The sequence below is a fragment of the Pinus tabuliformis genome, chromosome 7, assembly GCF_031772625.1.
Source record: "Pinus tabuliformis cultivar Carrire ecotype Pingquan chromosome 7, CPIR1, whole genome shotgun sequence".
NCBI classification, from domain to species: domain Eukaryota; kingdom Viridiplantae; phylum Streptophyta; class Pinopsida; order Pinales; family Pinaceae; genus Pinus; species Pinus tabuliformis.
Window position 1 is genome coordinate 1,290,073,172 of NC_142293.1, and position 25,691 is coordinate 1,290,098,862.

General features: G+C 35.3%; 1 protein-coding gene, 1 non-coding gene and 1 pseudogene across 2 annotated transcripts; 2 read left to right on the forward strand and 1 right to left on the reverse strand.

The window, feature by feature from the left end:
• The first annotated feature begins 1,003 nt into the window (after nucleotides 1–1,003).
• Nucleotides 1,004–1,971, forward strand: LOC149252216 (uncharacterized). Its single transcript, XM_089456626.1, has 2 exons — nucleotides 1,004–1,255; nucleotides 1,694–1,971. Exons 1-2 carry the CDS (start codon nucleotides 1,147–1,149, stop codon nucleotides 1,765–1,767), a joined length of 183 nt encoding a protein of 60 aa, XP_089312752.1. The 5' UTR covers nucleotides 1,004–1,146; the 3' UTR covers nucleotides 1,768–1,971.
• A 3,169-nt stretch (nucleotides 1,972–5,140) lies between these two features.
• TRNAT-GGU (transfer RNA threonine (anticodon GGU)) lies at nucleotides 5,141–5,212 on the reverse strand. Its single transcript has one exon. It is a non-coding gene; the product is annotated as a tRNA-Thr (tRNA).
• A 714-nt stretch (nucleotides 5,213–5,926) lies between these two features.
• Nucleotides 5,927–6,634, forward strand: LOC149252218 (cytochrome P450 750A1 pseudogene; annotated as a pseudogene).
• The last annotated feature ends 19,057 nt before the right edge of the window (nucleotides 6,635–25,691 follow it).

A 25,691-nucleotide genomic window follows, 5' to 3' on the forward strand; every position in this document is an offset into this window, starting at 1 on the left:
AAATAAATGTAATGGCCCCAGGATAAAATATATCTAGCGCAGCCAAAGAGATGATTAGAGTGGGTTGTAAACCTAGATATATCAAGGCAGCCCAGAAGATGGGTGGAGTGGGTTGTAAGCTGAAATTTCTGCTTGATAAATAAAATACCTTACCTTACACAATATTAGTCTTTAAACATGTAAAATTCATGTTATGTGAATTATTCATTGCGTCATTATTTCTCTATTATTAATATCTTACACAATATTAGTCTTTAAACAAATAAAATTCATGTTATGTGAATTATTCATCTCGTCATTATTTCTCTATTATTAATATTATCTACAGCTTATACTTTAACATCTATAAAACATTCAAAAAAATATTATCATATTAAAGTGAAAAAATATGGAAATTTGATTACAACCAACCAAATCCTACCCTTCTACTCAATATAACCATTCCAAAAGCGTGAAACACAGATCACAACCATGGAAAATGGTATAATTTTTCAACTATATGGATAGACGATAAAATTTGCCAAAAATGTAAAATGCTTCCTGCCAAAACGACGTTGGTCAGTTTCCAATATTATTTTGGACAGCTCATGCATTACGACTTTGGCCTCCTTTTACATCGTTACATCGCTTTTCTTGGTACTAGAGATAATGATCGCGGGATGCAGCGTCTCCATATGATAAAATCAATGGGTTCACAATGCAGCGTCTCCATATGATAAAATCAATGGGTTCACATTAGTGTGTGTGATTGCCTCAAAGAGACGTTTTTGTTTTTTTGTTGTATTCAGAAATGCTTTAGACTTTTGATTACTTATTTCTTTTTTAAGGTGTAGATGGGCAGAGAGGTTAATACCCTAATTTGTTGTGGGTCAAGCCAAGCTCAACGCGCAAGAAAATTCGCGAGTTGCTACACTCCATTGTTTTCCGCGTCTATTTTCTGTCTTCTTCCCGTTGCCTCATGCTCCTCTCCTCCTTTATTTAACCAGCCAGCCCTGCTATTTGTGATTCAAGCACTGCTCTTGCTCTTTCCCTCTGTGCTGATTGGGGATTCCTTTAACTGCATTGTTGCTTTCAACTCCACGGCCATAACAGCACCTCGTCAAGTAATTCATTGCATTCACTGTAGCCTCAAATTTGGAGGATTATATGGAGGGTACAGCTGTAGCGCTTTTAAGTGCAGTTATTCCCATTTTGTTGTTCATGGCTGCCATAGTTGGAGGGAAGGCTCAGTATAGCTCGGCGCCCATAAGCACGGGTAAGAAAAGTGGAAAACACTAATAGCCTCCATGGGTGTACATCAAGCACCTTCTATGTGCCTGTGCCACTTTGTCTGTTATCACTTGTTCCGATTAATTATTGATTATTCTCTTTCCCATTAATCACATTAATTTTATGGTTAGCGTTGAAACTATCAATGAGGTTTATTTTTAATATAGTTCTGTGCCTACAAGTACCTTGGTTCTGAAAATAATCTCATTGGTAAGTTCGAAATCTTGAACATAAAATTATTAGATGTGATTAATCAGAAAGAAGGCCTCATAATGATTAGATGTGATGAATCAGGGAAAAAAATAAAAATCCATACATCATTATACATCAGAAAAATTTGAAATCAAAAAATATTCCTCTTTCGGACAAATCACATACAGCCTTGTTCTGATTTTATCAATGTTAATCTATTGTTGTTATGCAGGAATGGCAATCGATCAAGGAATTGCTTACAGTCTCATGTTCGTTGCATTGCTGTTCACTTATTGCCTCCATTAATTCTCATCATTTTATCAAATTCTCATTTAGGGATAGTGGATCCGATAGGCTAGTAATTGGATACTTTATATCTGATAGGTTTTCAGGCTTCATATTTGTGCGTGCTTGTATAACAATTTTGTATATTGTTATTGGCATCCACAATTTTGTATATTTTTATTGGCATCCAAACCATGAGCACAATTTTGTATATTATTACTGGCATCCAAATCATGAACATTGACCTGATTGTAATCTATATTGTCAGTGGGTCATTTGTGTTTTCTCTTTCTATGGAGAGCATAGAATCCATGAAAAGAACAAATTAGGGTATTAACCTCTATCTAGGTTTACACAACCTAGATAGATATATCAAGGCAACCTGAAAGATGGGTGGAGTGGGTTGTAAGCTGGATTTTCTTCTTGATAAATAAAATACCTTACTTTAAACAATATTAGTTTTAAACCTGCAAAATTCATGCTATGTGAATTATTCATTGCATCATTATTTCTCTATTATTGATATCTTACACAATATTAGTCTTTAAACATGTAAAATTCATCTTATGTGAATTATTCATCCGGTCATTATTTCTTTATTTTAAATATTTCTTTATTATTAATATTATCTGCAATTTGTATAAAATATTAACATACTTTAACATCTACAAAACATTCAAAAAATATTATCATGTTGGGGTTGAAGAACATGAAGCTACAATATAACCGTTCCAAAAACCATTAATATTTCCCTATCTTCTTGATAGTTGTAGTTAGCTTATGATTTTTCTAATACAATTAAAAGATATTAACTTTCACAATTAATTTTATTTTAAATTTGATTAAAACCAAATTAATATAAATATTTATTTATTTAAAAATAACATTTAAAAAATAATAATAATAATTTTTTTTTATTTCTTTAATAAATATTTTTGCATATTTTTCCATTTTAAAATTATTAGAAGTATTTTCAAATTCGGAAAGTAATTAATTCAATATTAATATAGAAATTTATAAAAGAAGAAAGAAAGGTATAACATAAGCAACTTATGAAAATCCATACCACACACAACCTTTCTGAATGCTACACTCTATAGTTGGAAAGATGAAAGCGCATGTTATATAAATGTGCCAATCTGGGATTTACTAAACCAAAAAGAGGCTGAATGCCAAACGAGCTTTAGATAATTTGTTCAAACTTTAGTATATTTTTCCCGTAAAAAAATCATGAAACACAGATCACAACAGTGGAAAATGGTATCATTTTTCAACTATATCGATAGACACGATATTATATAATCAACTTATGAAAATCCCCACACAAGACCTTTGTAAATGCTACACTCCCTAGTTGGAAAGAAGAAAGCGTATGTTATATAAATTTGCCCATCTGGGATTTACTGAATCAAAAAGAGGCTGAATGCTAAACGGGCTTCAGATAATTTGTTCAAACTTTAGCATATTTTTCCCGTAAAATATGTTCAAACACAGGTCACAACAGTGGAACATGGTGTAAAATGCGGTGTAATCATTTTCGTTTCCTGCCAAAACGACGTTCGTCAGTTTCCCATATTTTGATCTCTTCTCCAAGGCAGCCAGCGAAGTCGACACAGTATTATTTTGGACTGTTCATGCATTATGACATTGGCCTCCTTTTACTTCGTTATATCGCTTTGGTTGGTCAATGGTTTCACATTAGTGTGTATTTAGAGATGTTTTAGATTTTTGATTACTTCTGTTTTTTCCAAGGCATAGCATGTAGTTTGAAATATAAATTTATATAACAAATGTAATGGCCCGAGGATAAAATATATCTGGCGCAGCCAAACAGATGATTAGAGTGAGTTGTAAACTTAGATATATTAAGGTAGTCCAAAAGATGGGTGGAGTGGGTTGTAAGCTGAAATTTCTGCTTGATAAATAAAATATCTTATTTTACACAATATTAGTCTTTAAACATGTAAAATTCATGTTATGTGAATTATTCATTGCGTCATTATTTCTCTATTATTAATATCTTACACAATATTAGTCTTTAAACAAATAAAATTCATGTTATGTGAATTATTCATCTGGTCATTATTTCTCTATTATTAAATTTTTAAAGTGTAAAATATAATATGATATTTTTTTTATTGTTTATATTTTATTTTCAAATATTAATAATGTATATATAAAATTAATTAAAAAAATTAATTATATATATTATTTAAAATATAATTTTTAATTTTATTTTAAAAAGGTATTCATGCTGTTTTAATATTAAGACATAATATTTTTATAAAAACATTATGATGTATTAAGAACTAATAGTTTCACATAAAATATAAAAATATCATTTATAGGATATCAATAACAAAAAAATTGATTAAGGTGATTTTATTTTATTGTAAATTTTAAATGGATTTAATTGAAGATATAGATTGTGATGGCACAACACTTCAATAATATTGTTGTAACCCTTTTCTTTTATGTTATTGATATCTTCTTTTTGATTAGGAGTCATTGAGACCATTAATATTGTCAAGACTAAATTCATGACAATTAAATTAAAAAAAATTACTTATGGTACTTTCATATATTACAACAATTACTTGGAAGAAGTTCCACGGTACAAATATCTTTGAATCTATATCCATCATAAGTCCATTCAGTATTATCACAGTGAGAAAAGAATAAATGGAGGATAGAAAACTTATTATGGGCTTGAAAATAACTATAAGTTTGCATATTTTTAGATATGGAATAAAAATAAGCTCTTCCTTGAGACTCTTATCACTCTTATTATTTTATTTTATAAGGGTGTGAAGTTCATGGCTGCAATATCTATAAAGATACATGGAGGAGGATAGAGCACACCTTAAGGTAGTTCATAACCTAAAATAGCAAGATTAAATGTAACACTCCTTATCATGTCCTCAGGATTGAAGATAGTCTTTCCCCATTGAAAGCATGGATATGACTAGGTATCTTGTATATAAGAAGAAGTTAAACATCATGGAAACAAAGAGGTTTCCTAAAATTACTTTCAACTCTAGCCAAAATCCCTACTTTCAGCTGAGGGATGTATTGACTTAGTTAAACCATTGCTAAATAAAAAAGGAGATGATTTTCCAAAATAAAAATAATATTAAAATTATTATTATTTCAAAATTTTAAGAAAATAATGAACATGTGCGAAAAAAAAAGAAAACTAAGAAGACTATTATTGATAAAAATATAGTGGTCCTCCCCCCATATTAGTTGTGAGACTCCGTCATAACAATTGTTTTGCCTGAAACCTATCATGACAGATAATTTTCGTCCCTGAAAAAGGGTTTTCATCTTGAAAAGATTTGGATCATAGGATGAGAAATGGACACCCGAGCCTTCTTTCTTCGTGGGAAACATGAGCCCTTTATCGGACTTGAACCGATGACTTACGCCTTACCATGGCGTTACTCTACCGCTGAGTTAAAAGGGCCCCCTCATCATATATGAATGAGTGAGTCTACTATGGTAGATGGACACCAAATTGGATATGGATGATCCATCTATCTTTATAGATATCAAGTTGAGAACATATATTATAGTAGCTCGTAGGGTAAGGATCGCTATACTGGAAACTCCGGGCTGAGCTGATAAGAAGCGGATGGAGACAAGTTATGCCTGAGAGCATTTGCTGAAATATGTTCGTGAGTCCTTCCATCTCTTTTATGGCTCTATCGTCATGTTAGGCCCGTGGGATTGACAAGAGGATAGGGATGACTACACTGGAAACTCCAGGCTGAGCTTATGTAAAGCAAATAAAAACAAGTTATGCCTAGAAATAAAAACAAATAATAAACCATTCTAAAAGCACCATCAATCCAAATAAACAAGGCTTTTAACTTTCATACCATAAGAAAATTTAATATAAAAAATAATTTCTTTACTGTTTTTTAGCCTAAAAATAAAATATCGAAAAATTCTGAATAATCTAATATTTTCTTAAGATCCAATAAAATAGATTTGTGCATGGTTTTGAATTATTTGAAATTTATTTACCATTTGCTTCACGATTATTTGAAATTCACTTACCATTTACCTTCACGCATATTATCGGGATAAACTGAGCTTTGATAGACCTTATGGCGGCTATAAATACCATACGCTTCTGCCTTTCATTCAGCGTGTCAGTTACCAACGTGTGTCCGATATGGAATTTCATATTACACTGCCTGCTAATACAGCAGCTATGGTTGGTTTATTTCTGTGTTTATTTTTCATACTCTTATTGCATAAGAGAAGGATTAGGGCCAGATTGCCTCCAGGTCCCTTTCCATGGCCAATCGTCGGAAATCTCTTCCAACTGATCCCTCCTGCTCACCGCGCTCTTAAAGCCCTTGCTGATAAATATGGCCCCATTTTCTTTCTGCGCTTAGGCTCTCTCCCTACCGTCGTCGTCTCTTCTTCTGAGATAGCCAAAGAGTTTCTCAAAACTCATGACTTGATTTTTGCCAGCCGACCTCCAAAAGCCGCTGGGAGATTAATGTTTTGGGCAAACATGTAGTGAAATTGCAGAGATTGCAGCAAGAAATGGTGTGTCTCTAGGCCCTGGGCCATTCTATTATCATTTTTTATCATCATTCCTTAGAACTTAAATCAATCAATTTTTTGCATTAATTGTATGCAGGACATGTTGGTAGCCGGGACGGACACAACATCAACTACGTTAGAATGGGCAATGAGTGAGCTGCTGAGGCATCCACATGCCATGAAGAGATTGCAGCAAGAAATCGAAGAAATCGAAGAAATACCTCCACTGCGTAGTGAAAGAGACGCTAAGATTATACCCAGCGCTTCCGCTAGCCATTCCTCATCAATCTGTAGAGGCTGTTACAGCAGGCGGATACTCTATCCCTAAGAAAGTCATGTTGATTGTGAATGTGTGGGCTATAGGAAGGGATGTCAATGTGTGGGGGGCAGATGCTTCGGAATTCAAGCCTGAGAGATTCATGAAGGACGAACATGTGAATTCAGCAGATCAATCCGACTTCCGTATGATTCCGTTTGGGGCAGGAAGGAGAGGATGCCCAGGGGCCCCCATGGCTATTCCCACCATCGAACTCGCAGTGGCTCAGCTGATGCACACTTTTAACTGGAGAGTTGAAGGTGATCCGTCGCGGCTTGATATGACGGAAGTTTGTGGGCTGACGATTCCAAGGCAAGTTCCGCTGCGTGCTTATCCAAGCTTGAGGGTAGGCTTTCCTCTATACTCCAGCGATGAAGCGTAGGAAGAGGCTAGGTACTGTGGGGCTTTATGTACAGTGGCTTCCCTATTTTCCCTAGTGGCTTTAATTTAGCTACCAATGTTTTGGCTACATGTTATTGTAGTTTAGTTTATGGTATTCTAATATTCGTAGCAATGCTTTCGCTACATGCTCTTGTAATTTAGTTTATGGTAATTACGTAACGTTCATTATTATGCTGATTTGGGTACCTTGCCTTATCATTGGTCAGTGGGATTCTTGACCTATAACCAGCCATAAGCAACTTAGCTGAAAAAATAAATTTAACAATCACATGAACGTTTCTTTATATGAATTTTTTTTAACAACCATATTAACGATTCTTTATATGAAACGGGCACCAATATTAATTAAGGTTCATAATCATCCTCTACTCCTAAATTTTTATAAATAATTTAAAGAAAATAAAATAATGCAATGAATCGTGAAAGTATGCAACTAATTATACATATTTCAATTAGTTTTTAAAGGATTTTTTGGGTTAAAAATATACATCTTTTTCACCTATTTGGCGTTGAGTAAAGAGTCGCCCAAGCATGTAACAAATTTTACGTATTTTAATTAATTTTTAAAGGCGATTTTGTTAAAATAATATATCTTTTTCATTTGTCTGGGTTAGAGTAAAAGGTTAGAAGGTGCTCCCTTAAGGCACTTAATGTTGATCGGAAAATCTACTAGCAAAAATCGAGTCAAGGTAATCCAGCCATAGAGTTAGGTAATCAAGCTATAGATGAGGTGTATGAGTTATCTCAATACTCATATTATTTAGCAAAAACAAATATATATATATAAATGTTTTTGTTTGAAATTGAGTATTTAATTATCAATAATTTAATATCATATAATCACATTTTAATATGTCATATTTATATAAGTGAAAATGTCCATAGCTATCTAATTATTAATATATAAAGATGTTAATTGAGCGCATTTTAAATGGTTGGGAAAAATAATTGAGACACTCCCTCTCCATGTTCAATTCATGCAATTGACATGATGATCTTCCATTCTTTGTAATAGTTTTATGTCTTGTTATTATTGTTAAAATAACCCTCTTCTTAAATGTATTTCTAATCAATTAAAAATTTGTTAAATCATAAATTTGAGCCATAAAAATCTACATAATTTAAAAAGAAAATCAATAAACTAAATTTTTTATAAATTTAAAAACAATTTTTAAATGACAAAAAAAACTTGTAAAATTTTATATTACAAAATTCCTTTTACTCATTTATAAATATAAAAATTTTTAAAAGGAAACAATTCAATTGGCTATCACTTTATTATCATGATATAAACCATAATATTCAATGTTCAAATTTCTGTAAATCAAACTAACAAAAAAACGCTATGCTTATAAATAGCTACAATTTAAAATAATTTATTTCCACACTGTTTATTTCACGATGAATTCCTCGTCTTTGCAGTGTAGAAAGAAACATTAGCAGACAATCATGAAGAAGATATTACTGGTGCATTTTACGACGGCTTTTGAATCATTTAGCATCAGATCACCGTTATTTCACCGTTATTTCTGTGTGTCTAACAATTCTACTACGATACCTTCAAGAGTGACAATGTCCACGAGGAGCCGGCTTTTCTGTTATAGAAATTAAAGCAGAGTCACTATGTCACTGTGCTTTTTTGTATAGACTGTTTTATTACATGAGTTGATATTAGTGTAACTGTGTAACTTATTATATTTTTGGTAATGGATTTTCTCAGATTTTTATTACTTATCAATAATAAAAAAATATTTAAAATTAAATAAGACAAATCAAAATCTTCATTTTTTATAAAATACATTCTTAATTTAACAAAATAAAATGTTCAAAAGATAAATAAAATATTCAATTCAATAAAATCAAATTAAGTCAACAAACATTTTTTGATATTTGAGCAATTATTTTCAATCATGTCAAGAGGGAAAGCAACAAGGTAGCGGACCTCCTTGCCAATCTGGGAGTAGAAAGCAGGCATTCTCTTGTAACAGGTACCCTGGATATAATACAGAATTATGAACAGAAACAGGAATGCAACACTCTAGTTCAAAAGGACGCAGCCACCACGGATGCGGGTGCTTTAGAGGACAGTTAGGGTGATGGGACAGGGGTGCGGCTATGCTGGATGACACCTGCTAGCCCAGCACCACCTGGAAATGGAAGGGACACGGTCATTGCAGCCGAAGGGAGGTTCACATGGCTATGCGCATTGGGACAGCAGGCACAATCCGTAAATGGTTCAGACCATCACCTCCGCATGCTTCAGATCGGGTTGGGCTTCAGCTCCATTTAATGCAGGAGTAATGGCGGGGGATAGCCGAGGAGAGGTGGTCGTAATAGAATTTATGTATTGCAATTGTCTGGTCTGGAAGCTTCATATGCGTCGACTACCTGGTGAAGGTGGGATATGGGTGTCTGCCGAGTTATACTTGGACGCTGAGTCACGCCCTCCGCCTGCTCCCAATTTGCTCCTCTGTCCATTCTCTAAACACCATTTCACCCTCACTGTTCCTTATCTCATCATGGTGAGACAGCGTCTGATCAGCAGAAGGGGCGGATCGAGGGGAGGAAGCTCTCGACAGCAGGCTAGGAGGCGAAGCACCTCGAGCTCTCCCTCCTCCACGGCGGAAAATCCTCGCTATCCTAATACCAGAAGCGGACGGGGTCGAGCTCGCCTTCATTCTGCTCCCTTCCCTCTGCCTCAGCATCCCTCCCCCCACACCACGTTTTTCCACTTCCACAGCACACTCAATCAGCCCATTATCACCGCAACCATTGCAATCTCCTTCTCTAAGGAGGTGGCTCAGAACACCTAGGTGCCCTCCCCAGGAACGATGTGCTTAAAGGGGAAACTAGTCAGTTCAGAGCTCGGAAGAAGGCTAGCAAAGATAAGGAAGCTGCGCACGGGGAACCGCCCAGCCGGAAAGGAAAGGAGGTGGTGGGGGCTCAGCCTGAGGGTTCTGAGCCTCAGCTTGACTCGCCAGCCATGGAGCAGCGCAAGGAGAATGAGGAGGACACACCGCTGGAGGATGGAAGAGGAGAAGGCGAGCGCTCTCAGCCAGACAACCGCGAAGATTGGAGCTGCCCGAGAGTGGAGGAACCTGCCACGGAGGAGTTCATCAACCAGATCACCAATGCCAGGTGGCATTTCTTTTAACTCTTGGTTCAGCTTCTTTTTTTCCATGTAGGCACTCTCTGGAGGACGAATTGCAGGTTTAAGCTTGTTTTTTTTAGCAATGCCTAGAACACTGTGGCAAATGTTCAATGATGCACTCTTTTTTGTAATATTTGTACTTTCAGACTGGTTTCCCCTCTGTTGGGGCAGTCTTAGAACCAGTTCTTCAGCTAACTGAGATAGGTTGTTCTTCGCTACAGCCAGTATCACTCTATAAATAGATTTTTTCCTTTCTTAATAGATTAATCTTACTTAGCAAAAATAAAACATTTTTTGATATTTTGTTTAAATACAATAGTAAATATCATAATTGCATTTTCATGTTAAAAAAAATTATTTATTATCCAATTATTTCATCATATACATTTAATATGATTATTTATTCATACTTCTTATCAAAGGATTTTATAAAAAAAATTATTAATAATTTTTGTTGCACCTAGAAACACTCTAAAGTTCATTAAGTAACAATGACGCTAATGACATGTCATCTATAATAAATTAATAAATTAATGATTATATGTATTAATCAAGTATCTTTCCAAATAATCTAATAAGTTAATGACTGTATGTGTTAATCACGTATCTTTCCAAATAAGTTTTATATCGAGTAAAGGTACTACACTTTCTAAAAACAGCCTATAGTCCAATAAGTAACAATGACACTCATAATAAGTCATCTCTAATAAGTTAATGGCTGTCATCTCTAATATGTATGTATTAATCACTTATCTTTCTAAATAAGTTTTATATAGAGTAAAAGGTACTACACTTTTTAAAGAAGAAAATTGTTATCAACAACAATTTGACATCACATTATACTTAAAAATTAATTTAAAAACAAAATATATTTTATTATATATATATATATATATATATTCTAAATTAATTTAGTTGATCTTGTTTCTCAATCTGGTCTTGACAATAATCCTTCATGTGATTTTCCGTAAGATCTTAATCATTATATCATGAATCATAGAAACATCCAATCTCAGATTTTATTCCTATATGAGAGGGATGTTACAATCAATATTAGTCCTTTTGAATGAAGAAGGCTGAAGGTTGTGAAAAATAACACAGACCTAACGTTTCTCAAACACTGTAGAGATGCTTCGGTAGTTCCTGATTTGTGAATGTTGGATACTGACCATTGCATCTCTGAGATATATTTTAGCAATCTCTTGATCTTGCTCCTCAACCTAGTCCCTACATTGAGGTTTGAAACAAGTTGACCAATAATCCTTCATGTGATTTTCCAAAAGATTTTAATCATTATATCATGAATCACATAAGCATCCAATCTGAGATTTTATTCCTATATGGGAGGGATGTTATAATCAATATTAGTCTTTTTGAATGAATAAGGTTGAAGGTTGCAAGAATATCACAAACCTAAAGTTTCTCAAACACTGTAGAGATGCTTCGGTAGTTCCTGATTTGTGAACATTGGATACTGACCTTTGTGAATGTTGGATACTGAGCGTTGCATCTCTGAGATATATTTTAGCAATCTATTGGTCTTGCTCGTCAGCCTGGTCTTGATGATAAACCTAGATTGAGGTTGCCTCAACCAATAATCCTTCATGTGATTTTCCATAAGATCTTAATCATTAAAAGTACATGTTTTTTTTTTCTCGGCAATACTAACTACTTTGTATTAATATGTACAGGTAAACTTTTACATCAGACAGACTAGCTGCCCAGGGCCAACTGTGGCTCCTTGGGTGGCGATATCAAACTTATATTTTTTGCCTCGCAGGGCACTAGTTCCAGATAGCTTGAAAAACATGACTCTGAGATTTTCCAGAATGACTTCAAAACAGCCCACGCAGGGGCATTCCAAAAAGACGCATAGCCAAAACAAACTATAGAGACCGATAACATTACCGAGAACCGACAAGAAACAGGCAAAGACATAAAGCTTAGACCAGACATTAGACTCCGGACCCAGTGCAACTGTGGAAGCCGCGAGCCAGACTTAAGGACATAAAGGAAATAGACTATGATGCAGAACGAAAACTTGAACTTAGCCAGCACCCTGACCCCAGCCTGAGAGAAGGAAGCAAAAACGAAGGAGTGCCGCTGGGAACTACTCCTCTGGTTCTTCTTCCACGAATCTGCTACAACCTTGTCCCTCTGGAACCCCTTCCCACATAGCCATGGGATTCTGCGCGGGAGCTGGCAGCTCGGATTCTTGAAGTTGGGAGGGGGGTTGAGGCAACTCTCTTCCTGAATTGCTCGCTGCATTGGAGGGCTCCCCCATTGGGCGCTTTCCCCTCTCGCTTGCTGAACTATCCTCCGCAAGAACCAATGACGAACTTTCTTCATTTTCCTCAGGGATTTTGGTAAAAAGCACAGAGATGTGGGCATTAACACCTGAATTGTCTCTGGAGCTACCCAGTGTAAAGGTGACTGAGCCAAATGCTGGGAGTATGATCTCACCCTCAATAGAGCTGCCCACTTCCAGAAATTGACCAGCTGAGAGTGGGGTGACTCCCGCCCTTCGATAACAGTAGCAACAACAGCAATGATGATGAACGTCAGCTGCAGGAGGACGAGAGGATTCTCCACGTCCTGGGCCTCTTCTGCTAGGCATCCTCTCACGCGGCTGCACCATGGTATCCTCCAATTCCTTTTCCTGAACCAGAGCAGTGGAGGGCCAACAGTGGCTATGGTCCCTTCCCATAGCTTGCAGCATCCAAAATGGGTATGAATCGAATTTAACTGAGTGAAGACAGAGCCCAGAAAACACAAGAATGGTGCGGACCTCACCCAATCTTTCAATAACCAGATCGTGGTATTGGCACTCAGAATTCTGAGAATTCTGCCTGTCGCTCTGAGCTCTCTTACCCACCGATTCAGCATATTTAAGCTCCTGAACATTCCCTCTGAAATGACCTTCATTAAATGCGTGTTGCAAGATTGCCATCACCTCCCGCAGCTCCATTAAGATCGCCCTTATGCCTCTTGCGTCTTGAAGGATCGGCGGCTTGAGGTAATAAAGGCTCATGCTCATCACATGTCAGCCCATGCCAGGCATGTGGCCTCCCGTGGACAGGCTCGATGACACCCGCATCCGGGGATTAAAAGCACATGTATATATATATATATATATATATATATATATATATATATATATATATATATATATATATATATATATATATATATATATATATATATATATATATATATATATATCTATCAATTCTAGATTTATTAATTATTTTGAAAGTGTAAATTTATTAATATAATATAAAATTAAATTATTGAAAAAATTAAATATAAAAAACATTGAATGTATTAAATATTTGGTAAATATAAGTTAATGTAAATTAAATTTACTAAAACACAACAACAACAAAAAAAAAAAAATTATATCTCTATCAACTAATCAATCAAGATTGCCCTCATCTTCCCATTGATTTGAACCTACCTTATCATATAATGTAGAGGTACACAACTTAGGTTCTAGACATATAGAGGATGGCCACTTTTTACTTGTAAATAAAATTAAAAAATCACCTTCAAATTCACAAAAAAGTGCAATCTAATAGTGAGGGATACCTCAATATTCTGGTAGAACTTTTATATGTATTCAACATACTTAAGATTTGCTAACTAGTTTTCAAGATCTCCATTAACAATGTTAGGGAGAACCTCTTCAGAGTCCCTACATACATCTTGAAATAACCTTATCAAGATTAGTAATTAATTTTATTCCACTTACATCACACATATACACAAAACTGTAAAACCTGCCAGTATTTTTGTGTGGATGTGGCCTGTGGGTATTTCTTTGGTCGCATATTTGGATTTAAACTATCAATAAACAAAGAAAAACATGAGAGATCCAATCAAACTTATAAAGAAGAAACAAGACATACCTCACTTTGAGTTGTTAGTGTTGTAGTCAGAGATGGTGCTCTAGATTTCCTTTCTTTGAGTTGTGTAGGTGATTTTAAATCACCTTCTTGTGCACCCAAGTCTACATTATCACTGAAAGAAATAGAAGTATCCTTCTCCATACTAGAGGCATATTGAACCTTTTTTCTATTTTCGCACCTCTTCTTGTTTCCCTGGACTACTTCTGCATGTGCTCTTGCTTTTTCCCTCACAATAATGGCCTCTGCTTGGGATTGCAAGAATCAAATTGAAAAACATAAAAAGGGTGAGAAAATAGAGAACATAATGGGATCCCCGAAATAAAATAAAAGCAACAAAACAAACAGTTCAAGAGGAACATAATAGTAGGTAGTAAGATCGAGAAAACATGTGGACCACCTAGGATGTCTAGCCTTAATGTAGCTCTGCCAATCTATAGACTGTTCCTTTAAAAAACCCTAGACTCTGTGTTCAGCATTCTACTAGAAAACAATCTTTCATCAGGGTTGCATTGTGTGTTCTAATTAAACTTACCTAAGTCCTGGAACTTGCTCCCTTGTTCTCATTGAAAACCAAGTTCACTCACGACCTCCTATTAATCAATAGATTAACAAGTTTAGGAACAAATATTTGAGGTAGAAGCAGATAAATATCATTATACACATATAAATCTACCATATCCATGGTAGGGCAAAGGACAAACCTAATAAGTTCAATATTCATGGAAGGGCAGAGGAAAAACATAATAACCATAGCAGGGTAGAGGAAAAACATAATAACCATGGCATGGCATATGAAAACCCTGTGGTGTATTCCTTTATGATGAGTCAAATTTGAATCATAATAACCAAATTCGGTCAACTTAAGAAAAAGAGTTTGAAGATTTGATAGTTTGATTTGATTCAACCACTAATACATCAAATTTGTATTGGTACGTGTAAAATAGCTTACCAAGTAGTCGTCCATTTCAAACAACAAATACTGCTTAAATATTACCTCCTCCATGGCTTCCAGATAAATAAGCTTTGGCTTGTCTCCCAACGTAAAAAGCGCCTCATTGCAACCAAATTTTGTGGCACTTTCATCGAGCTTAGGTACATTTTCTGACCCGTTCTTGGCGACAGAGAAAAAGTGCAATAGCGACTGAATTTAGGCCTTGGTTAAAGGTATGAAAACTTTCCGTGAAAACATCATCACATTGTCATTCAGTTTCTCATTACTCACAGCTTCCACTATTACTGTGAGTTTCTGATAGAAAATCTTTCGCTAGATAATCCCCTAGCATGCTATCTAAAAGTTTTTCAACTATATTCATCTCAAATATTTTGAACAAAGTAGAACTCATGCATATCATTATTTCTCTCAAACATTTTAGGAAGGGAAACAAGCTTCTTAAATCCAAATGAATGTTCAAATGAACATTTGAGTTGAATTTTCAGTTATATAACTGTAGGTGAGATTTGAAATATTATGAGGAAAACAATGGAGCTGAAAAATGAATGATACATTCCATTCATTCGTATTCATTAAATGCATGCATGTCATTGATGGATGATTGATCTACTTGCAGTCACATTCACAAGATATCTCATATAGATCTTTCATACACAGAGTCCTTAAGTACAGATGACATCCTTTGAACCATGTTATGGGTATGCGGCAACACAATGATGTTGGCGAAAATTTTAATCATAAAGCAAAGGTGAACATTATAAAACTCCTAAAACTTTTGCGTATGGGAGAAAACTAATAGCTCTTCATGGACACCATATGTCACACAATGAAATAAAAAGGAAAGAACATATCACTTTTAAAGACGATGATAGAGTAAAAGCTCAATGACCCATATTTTGTCATGTATGACCACCTCATTACGCTGATAATCCTATTTTGTGTCTATGTCATTATGTTAATACTCTTGTTATTGGATGTTGATAGATGAATATCTCATTTATTCTAATTTTATGATCATAAAATAGGTGGGCATCTTTTGGTTGATTTTTTACATTGATTAATTTCAAATATTCATCTCATTTATTGATTATTTCATATTTATAGTGATAGATACATTTTATTTTGAAATAAATTTTTTTTTTTTATTTTCATTATTTAAAATATAAAAAATTATAGATTGTCTAAATTTAATAATATGAGAATATTCTTGGTCGCATATATGATCTAATGGATGAAATCAAAGGTTTCCAAACAATTTTTACATTTCCCACCTCCACTCTTGTCTTAGACTTACAAATTCTCAACGTTAGAAATGGTGGATAAGCATTTTGATGGTTATCGTTAACCACTTAATTTATATGGTTATGCTAGTTATTTAATGCAATTATGAAATTCCATGCAAGTTATCAAATAACAAATGACATCATGGTAAAATAACAAATAGTATATCATATATGGAAAGTGAATGAAATAACAAATGGAAAATGACATTGATCTGCTTATATTAACCACATTTACTGATGTGGTTGTGATAGTTCATTAACTTAAATTAGTGTGAAAACTTGTTGGGTCCCTATAATACTAGTGATTACCCCATTACTATTGTAGTTGTATCCCTTATTAATATTGTTGTGCCCCTATTGTCCCCATATTGTTATTACTGTGCCCCATAGAATCCCTCTATTGTTATTTTTGTGGCTTTATATTATTATTGTTAGGTCGACTTGGTTATATTGTGACTCCTTAGACTCCTATATATATAAAGGAGGTTTTTTCATTTGAATCATCCAAGAATTGTTCATTTGTGTAATGTAAAGGAGGTTGCCCCCTCGAAGAGGCTGAATTCTAAGGCGTTTATCTCTCTTTTCTATCTTTTTGTGAGCTGGTTTCATAACATTTGGTATCAGAGCTTTGGATTCTAGGGTTTCGCTGCTCCAAACAGGTCATCGTGGAATTTTCGCTATAAGTTTTTTCTGTGACATTTCAGAAGCTAAAAAAAAACCCATTTGAGAAGAAATCGCGCTGAATCTCGGGTCTAAATTTTAGAGATTTTCGTGCTATATTTATGGAGATATGATCTGAGGAAGTTGGTCTTTTTGCAGACTCCTGAATTATATTCCAAACAGGTGACCTGGGGAAATCATCATAACTTTCTCTTTGAGAATCAGATTGAAATTTCATAAGAAGGTACAGAAAGAGGACGGACTGTAGTTTCTTGTATATATTTTTTAGAGCCAAAGGTCGAAACAGTGACTCGTGGCACATCGTACAAGTTCACTCTACTGAACTAGTCTATAATCAGGTCATCTTGGGAGATTGTGCATAACTCTTCCTTGGAGAATCCAATTTGGATCAGACTGGTGGCATTGGAAAGAGGACACAAAGGGCTACTACAAATCATAATTTCAGAACTGTATGATCCGAAATTACAGAGATACATCAGATTCAATATCAAGCTTCTACAAAGTGGACAAATGTGTGTAGTTGTTTTTAAATTTTTGCATAAGCTTGGTTTGAAAAATTAGTTTGAATTGGTAATTGATGCCCCGAGGAAAGAAAATGCAAACACCTAGTAAAAAACCTGAAAACTCTAGCATGAATCATGAGGAAGAGGAAGAAATGCAACATGAAATATCAAAATTACGAGACCAAGTGCAACAAGTGTCACTTGCACAAAAAGCAACAAAATCTAAGATGGATGGTTTAAGGAAAGATGTAGAAGCTAAGATGGATCATTTAAAGAAAGGTGTAGAAGCTAAGATGGATTATTTAAAGAAAGGCGTAGAAGCTAAGATGGATGGCCTGGAAGCTAAGATGAATGGCATGGACACTAAAATTGATGGCATGGATGATAAGATGGAAGAATTGAAGATAAATACGAATAAGTTGCTACAAGAAATGGTCACTAATGGTGAAAGGGTAGTAAAGGAAACTCATGATGAGAAAGAAAGAAATGTTAATCATGATTCCATAGACTCTAATGTTGGATCGAAGACCCACCATATTCCAAAAATCGATATGAGGAATTTTGATGGCAAGGATCCCGCAACATGGATATTACAGATGGAGCAATTTTTCGATCTCAATAATGTGCAAAACACACAAAAGGTACGTATTGCAACTTTATATTTGGAACCAAATCAGTTTGTATGGTATCAATGGCTTTGCTCTCGTAAAAAAATTATCACTTGGGCAATTTTTACGGAAGAATTGACAACACATTATGAGGATACAAAAAGCAACACTTTTTTTAGCCAATTGAAAAGCTCAAACAAAAGGGTTCAATAATGGAGCACATTGAGGAGTTCCAAAAATTGAACATAAGGGTAAAAAATATTCCAGAGGAGCATAGGATTGATGTGTTCATAGGGACTTTAAAGGATAATATCCAACATGATGTTCGCCTTTGGGAAACTGATTCATTAGAGAAGGCATTCAGGTTAGCAAGAAAAATGGAAAGCAAAATTATGGCAACCAGGAAGCATACCACTCACAACTATAAAGATGGAAGTGTTGTTGCTCCTAGTCTTTCACAACCTATAAGGTTGACACCACAACAATTGGAAGAAAAAAGAGAAAAAGGGCTTTGTTACTTTTGTGATAGCAAATACACTAAAGGTCATAAGTGTGCTGAGAAGAAATTATTCTACATAGATTGTGAAGAGGAAGAAGAAAAGGAGCAAGAAAGGTCAAAAGAAGAGGATATACTCCAGGAACAAAGCCTAGATAAAGAAGAAATGAATCCGACCATATCTTGTAATGCATTGGCGGGAATTACCACTCCTCAAACCATCAAGATAGAAGGACAAATCAAGAAGAAAAAGGTAATAGTGTTGATTGATTCAGGAAGTACCCACAATTTTATTCATTGTAAGGTAGCAAAAGAATTGAATTGCTTCATATATCCAACACCAGAGTGTCAAGTGATGGTTGCAAATGGAGGAACAATAAATTGCTCTGGAAAGTGCCATAATATCAAGCTATCCATGGGAGAATATGTATTGACTAGCCCAATGCTTTCCATTCCAATGGGAGGTGTTGATGTTGTACTAGGAGTCCAATGGCTACAATCCTTGGGTACAATAGCTTTTAATTTTCAAGAAATTTTCATGAAATTTTCTATGGAAGGAAAGGAAGTTGAATTAAGGGGTATTGCAGGGAAACTAGGAAAGATAATCAGCTCTAACTGTATGACAAAGCTTTTAAAAAAGGAACAAAGAGGTGTAATTGCACAATTATGTTCACTAGATGTTTCCACATTGGAATCATCTATTTCTCCAGATCTCCAAAAAGTCTTGGACAATCATTCCAAGGTATTTGAGACTCCCAAAGGTCTCCCACCTATTCGTGATCATGATCATGCTATTCATCTGATTCCAGGAAGTGTTCCTCCAAACATCAGGCCGTACAGATATCCCTATGCCCAAAAGAGTGAAATTGAACGTATGGTTGCAGAAATGCTAGAGGCTGGTATAATTCAACCGAGTCAAAGTTCTTTCTCTACTCCAGTAGTATTGGTGCACAAGAAGGATGGATCATGGCATGTGTCCGGATTATAGGGAGCTCAACAAGCTCACTATTAAAGATAAGTTTCCCATTCCTGTCATTGATGAATTACTGGATGAATTGCATGGATCAATTTACTTCACCAAGTTGGATCTTCGTTCAGGATATCATCAAATCAGAATGAAGACTGAAGACATTCCAAAAACAGCATTTAGAACTCATGAGGGTCATTATGAATTTTTGGTCATGCCTTTTGGCCTTACCAATGCACCTTCAACATTTCAAGGTTTGATGAATTCATTTTCAAACCATTCCTTAGAAAATTTGTGTTAGTATTTTTTGATGATATACTAATCTACAACAAGTCTTGGAAGGATCATGTTGAACATGTTGACAGGGTGCTACAACTATTGGAGGAGAAACAATTATATGCAAAAAGATCCAAATGTTTCTTTGGGTACAAGAGGTGGAATATCTGGGTCATATTGTATCTCATGAAGGAGTTAAGGTAGACCCTAGCAAAATTAAAGCCATTAAGGAATGGAAAATCCCCACATCCATAAAGCATCTGCGAGGATTTCTCTGGTTGACAGGGTATTATCGCAAGTTTGCTAAGAATTATGGGAGAATAGCAGCACCTCTAACAACATTATTGAAGAAAGATGCATTTTCATGGACTCCAGAAGCAACAAAGGCCTTTGAGCATCTTAAAGAGGCAATGTGCCAAGCACCGGTCTTAGCTACACCAGACTTCACAAAAACCTTTATTGTGGAATGTGATGCTTCAGGAAATGGAATTGGTGTTGTTTTAATGCAAGATGAAAGACCCATTGCTTTTGAAAGTCGTCCAATCAAGGGAATTTTTTTACACAAAGCTATTTATTAGAAGGAAATGTTGGCAATACTCCATGCACTTAAGAAATGGTGACCCTACCTAATGGGAAGACACTTCAAGGTAAAAACAGATCATGATAGCCTTAAATACCTTTTAGAACAAAGATTATGCTCTGAAGGGCAACAAAAGTGGGTCACAAAGATGTTGGGTTATGACTTTGAAATCATCTACAAAAAAGGGAAGCAAAATGTGATGGCAAATGCACTCACAAGAAAGGATGAGGATGTGGAAGCATTGTTGTGCACCATTACTATTATCCAACCAGATTGGATAAACGAAGCAAGGGAGGAATGGAAGAATGACGAAGAAGTGTGGGCACTTATTCGAAAGTTACAACAAGACTCCAGTACGTTTGATACATTTAGCTGGAAAAATGATTCGTTATGGTACAAAGATCACTTATACCTCTGTAAGAATTCCCAGCTAAAACAAAAGATTCTTATGGAATTGCACACTTCTCCCTTAGGAGGGCACTCAGGATTTTAAAAACTTACCACAGGGTTAAGAAGGAATTTTTTTGGGATGGCCTTAAATCAGATATTCAAAAGTTTGTGGCGGAATTTTTGGTTTTCCAACAAAATAAAGTTGAAACAATTAAGACACCGGGTCTATTACAACCTTTATCCATTCCAAGCCAACGTTGGGAGGAGGTTTCAATGGATTTTATCACAGGTTTACCCAAGTCTGAGGGAAAGAGTGTCATCATGGTGGTAGTTGACAGACTTACCAAGTATGCACACTTTTGTGCATTATCACATCCATTTAAAGCCAGTACAGTTTCTACTGCATTTATGGAAACAATTCAAAAGCTACATGGAAACCCAAAGATTATTGTAAGTGACAGAGATCCCATTTTCACTAGAAAGTTTTGGACAGAATTATTTTCTTGTCTTGGTACTCAGTTAGCTCATAGCTCATCTTATCATCCTCAATCTGATGGGAAAACTAAGATAGTAAACAAATGTTTGGAAGGATATCTTCATTGCTTTGTATCTGATAAACAGACACAATGGGTCAAATGGTTGCCTCTGGCTGAATGGTGGTATAACACTTCCTTCCATACAGCAACAAAAATGATCCCATTTATGGCACTTTATGGATATTAACCACCATCCATCACATCATATTTAAGAGAAAATTCTAAGGTTCAAGCAGTGGAACATCACATCGAACATCAACAACAAGTCCTCCAACTCTTAAAGGATAACCTTGTGTTGGCACAGAATAGAATGAAACAATAGGCAGATCAACATCGCAGTGAAAGAAGTTTTGATGTAGGTGATTGGGTATTCCTACGGCTACAACCATATAAGCAAATGTCCCTCAAGCAAGCTAAGAAGGATAATAAATTATCACCAAAGTATTATGGTCCGTACAAGGTGTTGCAAAAGATTGGTACTATAGCATACAAATTGGAGCTTCCTGCAGCTTCTCGATCGCACCTAGTTTTCCATGTTTCATGTTTAAAGAAGCTTATAGGCGACAATCTCCTAGTTCAAACAATATTGCCAGAACTTGACGAGGAAGGAAAAATTATATTGGAACCAGAAGCAATCACAGAAACAAGAACTCGACAGTTACGAAATCGATCAATTTCGGAGTATCTTATCAAGTGGAAGAACTTATCAGCTGAAGATTCCACATGGGAGGATGAGAATTTTATACAGAAGAATCCAGAACTACTCAAGTGTTGAGGACAACACTTTTTTGAAGGAGAGGGGCATGTTGGGTCCCTATAATACTAGTGATTACCCCATTACTATTGTAGTTGTATCCCTTACTAATATTGTTGTGCCCCTATTGTCCCCATATTGTTATTACTGTGCCTCATAGAATCCCTCTATTATTATTTTTGTGGCTTTATATTATTATTGTTAGGTCGGCTGGGTTATATTGTGACTCCTTAGACTCCTATATATAAAAAGGAGGTTTTGTCATTTAAATCATCCAAGAATTGTTCATTTGTGTAATGTAAAGGAGGTTTCCCCTCGATGAGGCTGAATTCTAAGGCGTTGATCTCTCTTTTCTATCTTTTTGTGAGCTGGTTTCATAACAAAACTTGTCTTCAACCAAATATCTACAATATAGTCTTAAGATACATACACACACACACACACACATATATAATATAATAAAATAAGATAATATACCCACGCCAACTATAATCAATATCTTCTCAAAGAGGATAGAGTATGTACACATTCTTAAACTTCAACAATCAAATTTCAAGTCCCTTATCCCACAAACAAAGGAGTCTAATACACGAATTTGTTGTTTGGCTTTGCAGTAACCTTAAAAATATATCATTTATTATGATGTTGACAATAAATGTGATCACAAATATTAACAACAAACACACACTCTCAAAGCATCTCTATATATACTAGCATGCCTTACAAGCTAGGGAAAGGAAATGCAAAGGGAATTTAAATAATTGTGTCAATAAAGAGAAGAGGGGCATTTTTTGATGGTTCATGAATAATTAATAGAGGATCCATATATTGGAAAATAGAAAGAAAGTGGTAGAGTCAATAGTCATAGCAAAAAGTAATAATAGGTAGATGATATGGGCCACTAAGAGTGCATGTCTTACAATCCACTTTTTTCTTATAACCCCAAAGTAATAAATTAAATACGAGGAATAAACTATATTTCTCCTCCTATAGCATGTCATTTTACTAGTACTCAAATTGTATTGAACACACTTTTTAATGTATCTTCAATTTTTATCAATGTGTGTCTTCTAAAAAGTATGTGCGATGGGTACTCATTTGATGTAAAATTTAATTGAGTGTCTACACTTGAAATTTGAGTAAACCTATAAGGAGATAAGCCAAAAATACAATTAAAAAAATAGTTTTTCTTCTTTTCCCTCCAAAATTTTTACAAGTACCTCTTTTTAAATTTAAAGAATTTTGATTGGTTTACATGTTATGACATGGAAATTACATTAAAATTTCGTGGGAACTTTTAGGCTAAAATTTCCTCTAATGTATAGCTATAATTAGATCCAGGGTCAATCGAAATAGAAATAACTTGATCACAAAGCTTACCGTCCATCTTAATGATAGATGTATGATAGTCTGCATGTTTGCTATGCAATGTTGCATAAATAAAAGGAATACTCTCACCAACATCCCCAACAGTCTGTGCATTCTATGCACTATATATCTAAGGCCTACTACACTAATTCTGTGGGGAACCTCTCTTGTGATGATCTTTGCCACAAATCCAACATTCTATAGGCTTCCAACCTACACCCTTGTTCTTTTCCTCAGATCGATGCCCCTGTCCTCTATCTGATGCATTTAACTTCTTAGATGGCATTATATTCTCTTTATTACCTGTACCATGAAGTGTTGCTCGCTTTTTGTTCCATTTTCATTTTTTCTTTGCATTACTTTTCCTATCTGGCATAGTCTCTGATCTGTGCTCCGATTGTTCATAACAATGCCTTAACCTTTGAATGGCCTCTGCCAATGATCTAGGCTCATCGAACTCAAACCTGTGTTTGAATGCAACCAGTAATCCACTAATGAACCTCTAAATCTTGGCCTTTTCTTCAATGAGATAAGGCTCATACCGTAATAACTCCAAGAATCTACTAGTGTGTTCATCATCTGTCTTTGATCCCATCTTTAGCTCATAGAATTATTTTTCCCTATCATCAAAGTATCTCTCTGACAAATACTTCTTCTTGAATAACCTCTGAAACTCACTCCAAGTCAAGTGTTCCTTATGAATACATCTGCCATTCTTCACATCTTGCCACCAAATGTCTGCTTTACCTTTGAGAATGAAAGTAGCTACTATGGATTTCATTTCTCTGAATAATTGTGAAACCTGAAGAACTTTCTCATGCTAAGCAACCATGTCTTTGCATCCTGTGGTTTCTTCATCTCTCCATCAAAATTAGCTGGCTTTGATTTCTTAAAATAATTTGGCAAGTATCCCTTATCACTCCTCTTATAAGGATGATAATGATGACGATCATAGTGCCTATCTGAATCAGAACTAGAATAGTACATGTGTCTATCCCCTCTCCTATTCGGAGTGTCCAACACTATTCCATTTCAAACCATTTCATCTCTATCTGACCTATGACCATCATGTGATCTACTACCATATGCCCCATTAGTTATGTCCTCCTACTCATAGTTGATCTGACATGGTCCTCATTGCTGAAAACCTAACAAATTCTGAAGTATCATTGAATTCACCACTGCTTGTTTCTCTTGTTCGTGCATGATTCTGTCATTATCTGCCTTACAACTCCTTAACTCTTCCTTTAATCTTCTCAATGTATCTACCAAATTGGAAGAGTTCCCAACACCATACTATTCATTTGATTCATAGGGAGAGTCCTTGTAGTCTACCATCTTGCTATCCATTTGATATTTCTACCTGCAAGGTATGTCATGTCAGCTAAACCAAATCACAATAAACCAACATACCTTATTATAGCTAAAGGAGGATACCCTGTCTGAAAGATCAACAAATAAGTGTGATACATGTATAACATAATCATGACAACATATAGAAGCATAATGCATAAGCATGTAACCATGCAACCATCATTCTAGCTAGGGTCCAGTCATCAATGCATGACCTTAAAAACAACACACACCATGACCTTATGCATCACAACAATCACTATATCACTGCACAATTGACCACATGAAAACATTAACATGCATAAGAAATCTGTAACCAACCACACACATGTATAAACACATGTACTTAAGCATAAACGAACAATACTTGTAATCAAACCTACAAGAATGATATATGTAACCAAGCATACAAGAATGAAAACAAACATACAAGAATGTAACCAACCATGAAAAATGTTACATGAAAGCGACGTATAACAACATTTAACCAATCATACACTCACGATGATGCACTCCACAATAGCAACATCAACTTCCACATGATGACACCACTACAACCATGATCAACATTATGCAAATGCAACAAGCACATGGAATGCAAGTGTAAGAGAGACACATACAAATGACATGCCTTCATGACCAACACACAACCCATCCAATCCAAAGGGTGAATCATGCTTTGATACCATTAAGTAACACCCTCCTCCCACATCTACCCAAGCAATCGGCCAGCCGAGGTAAACATGTGATGAAAGGCCACTATGATATGATTCAACCTCCTAACTCATGTTAAGGAAGTGGAACCAACGGAAACACACCATACCAACATTCAACACCAGCATTAGTACCCTCAGAAACTAG

What these genes read in the sequence shown, in the direction of transcription:
- LOC149252216 (XM_089456626.1), top strand. Translation starts at nt 1,147, where the DNA reads ATGGAGGGTACAGCTGTAGCGCTTTTAAGTGCAGTTATTCCCATTTTG. An exon ending in CTCGGCGCCCATAAGCACGG is followed by an intron (nt 1,256 to 1,693) that starts GTAAGAAAAGTG and finishes GTTGTTATGCAG; the next exon opens with GAATGGCAATCGATCAAGGA.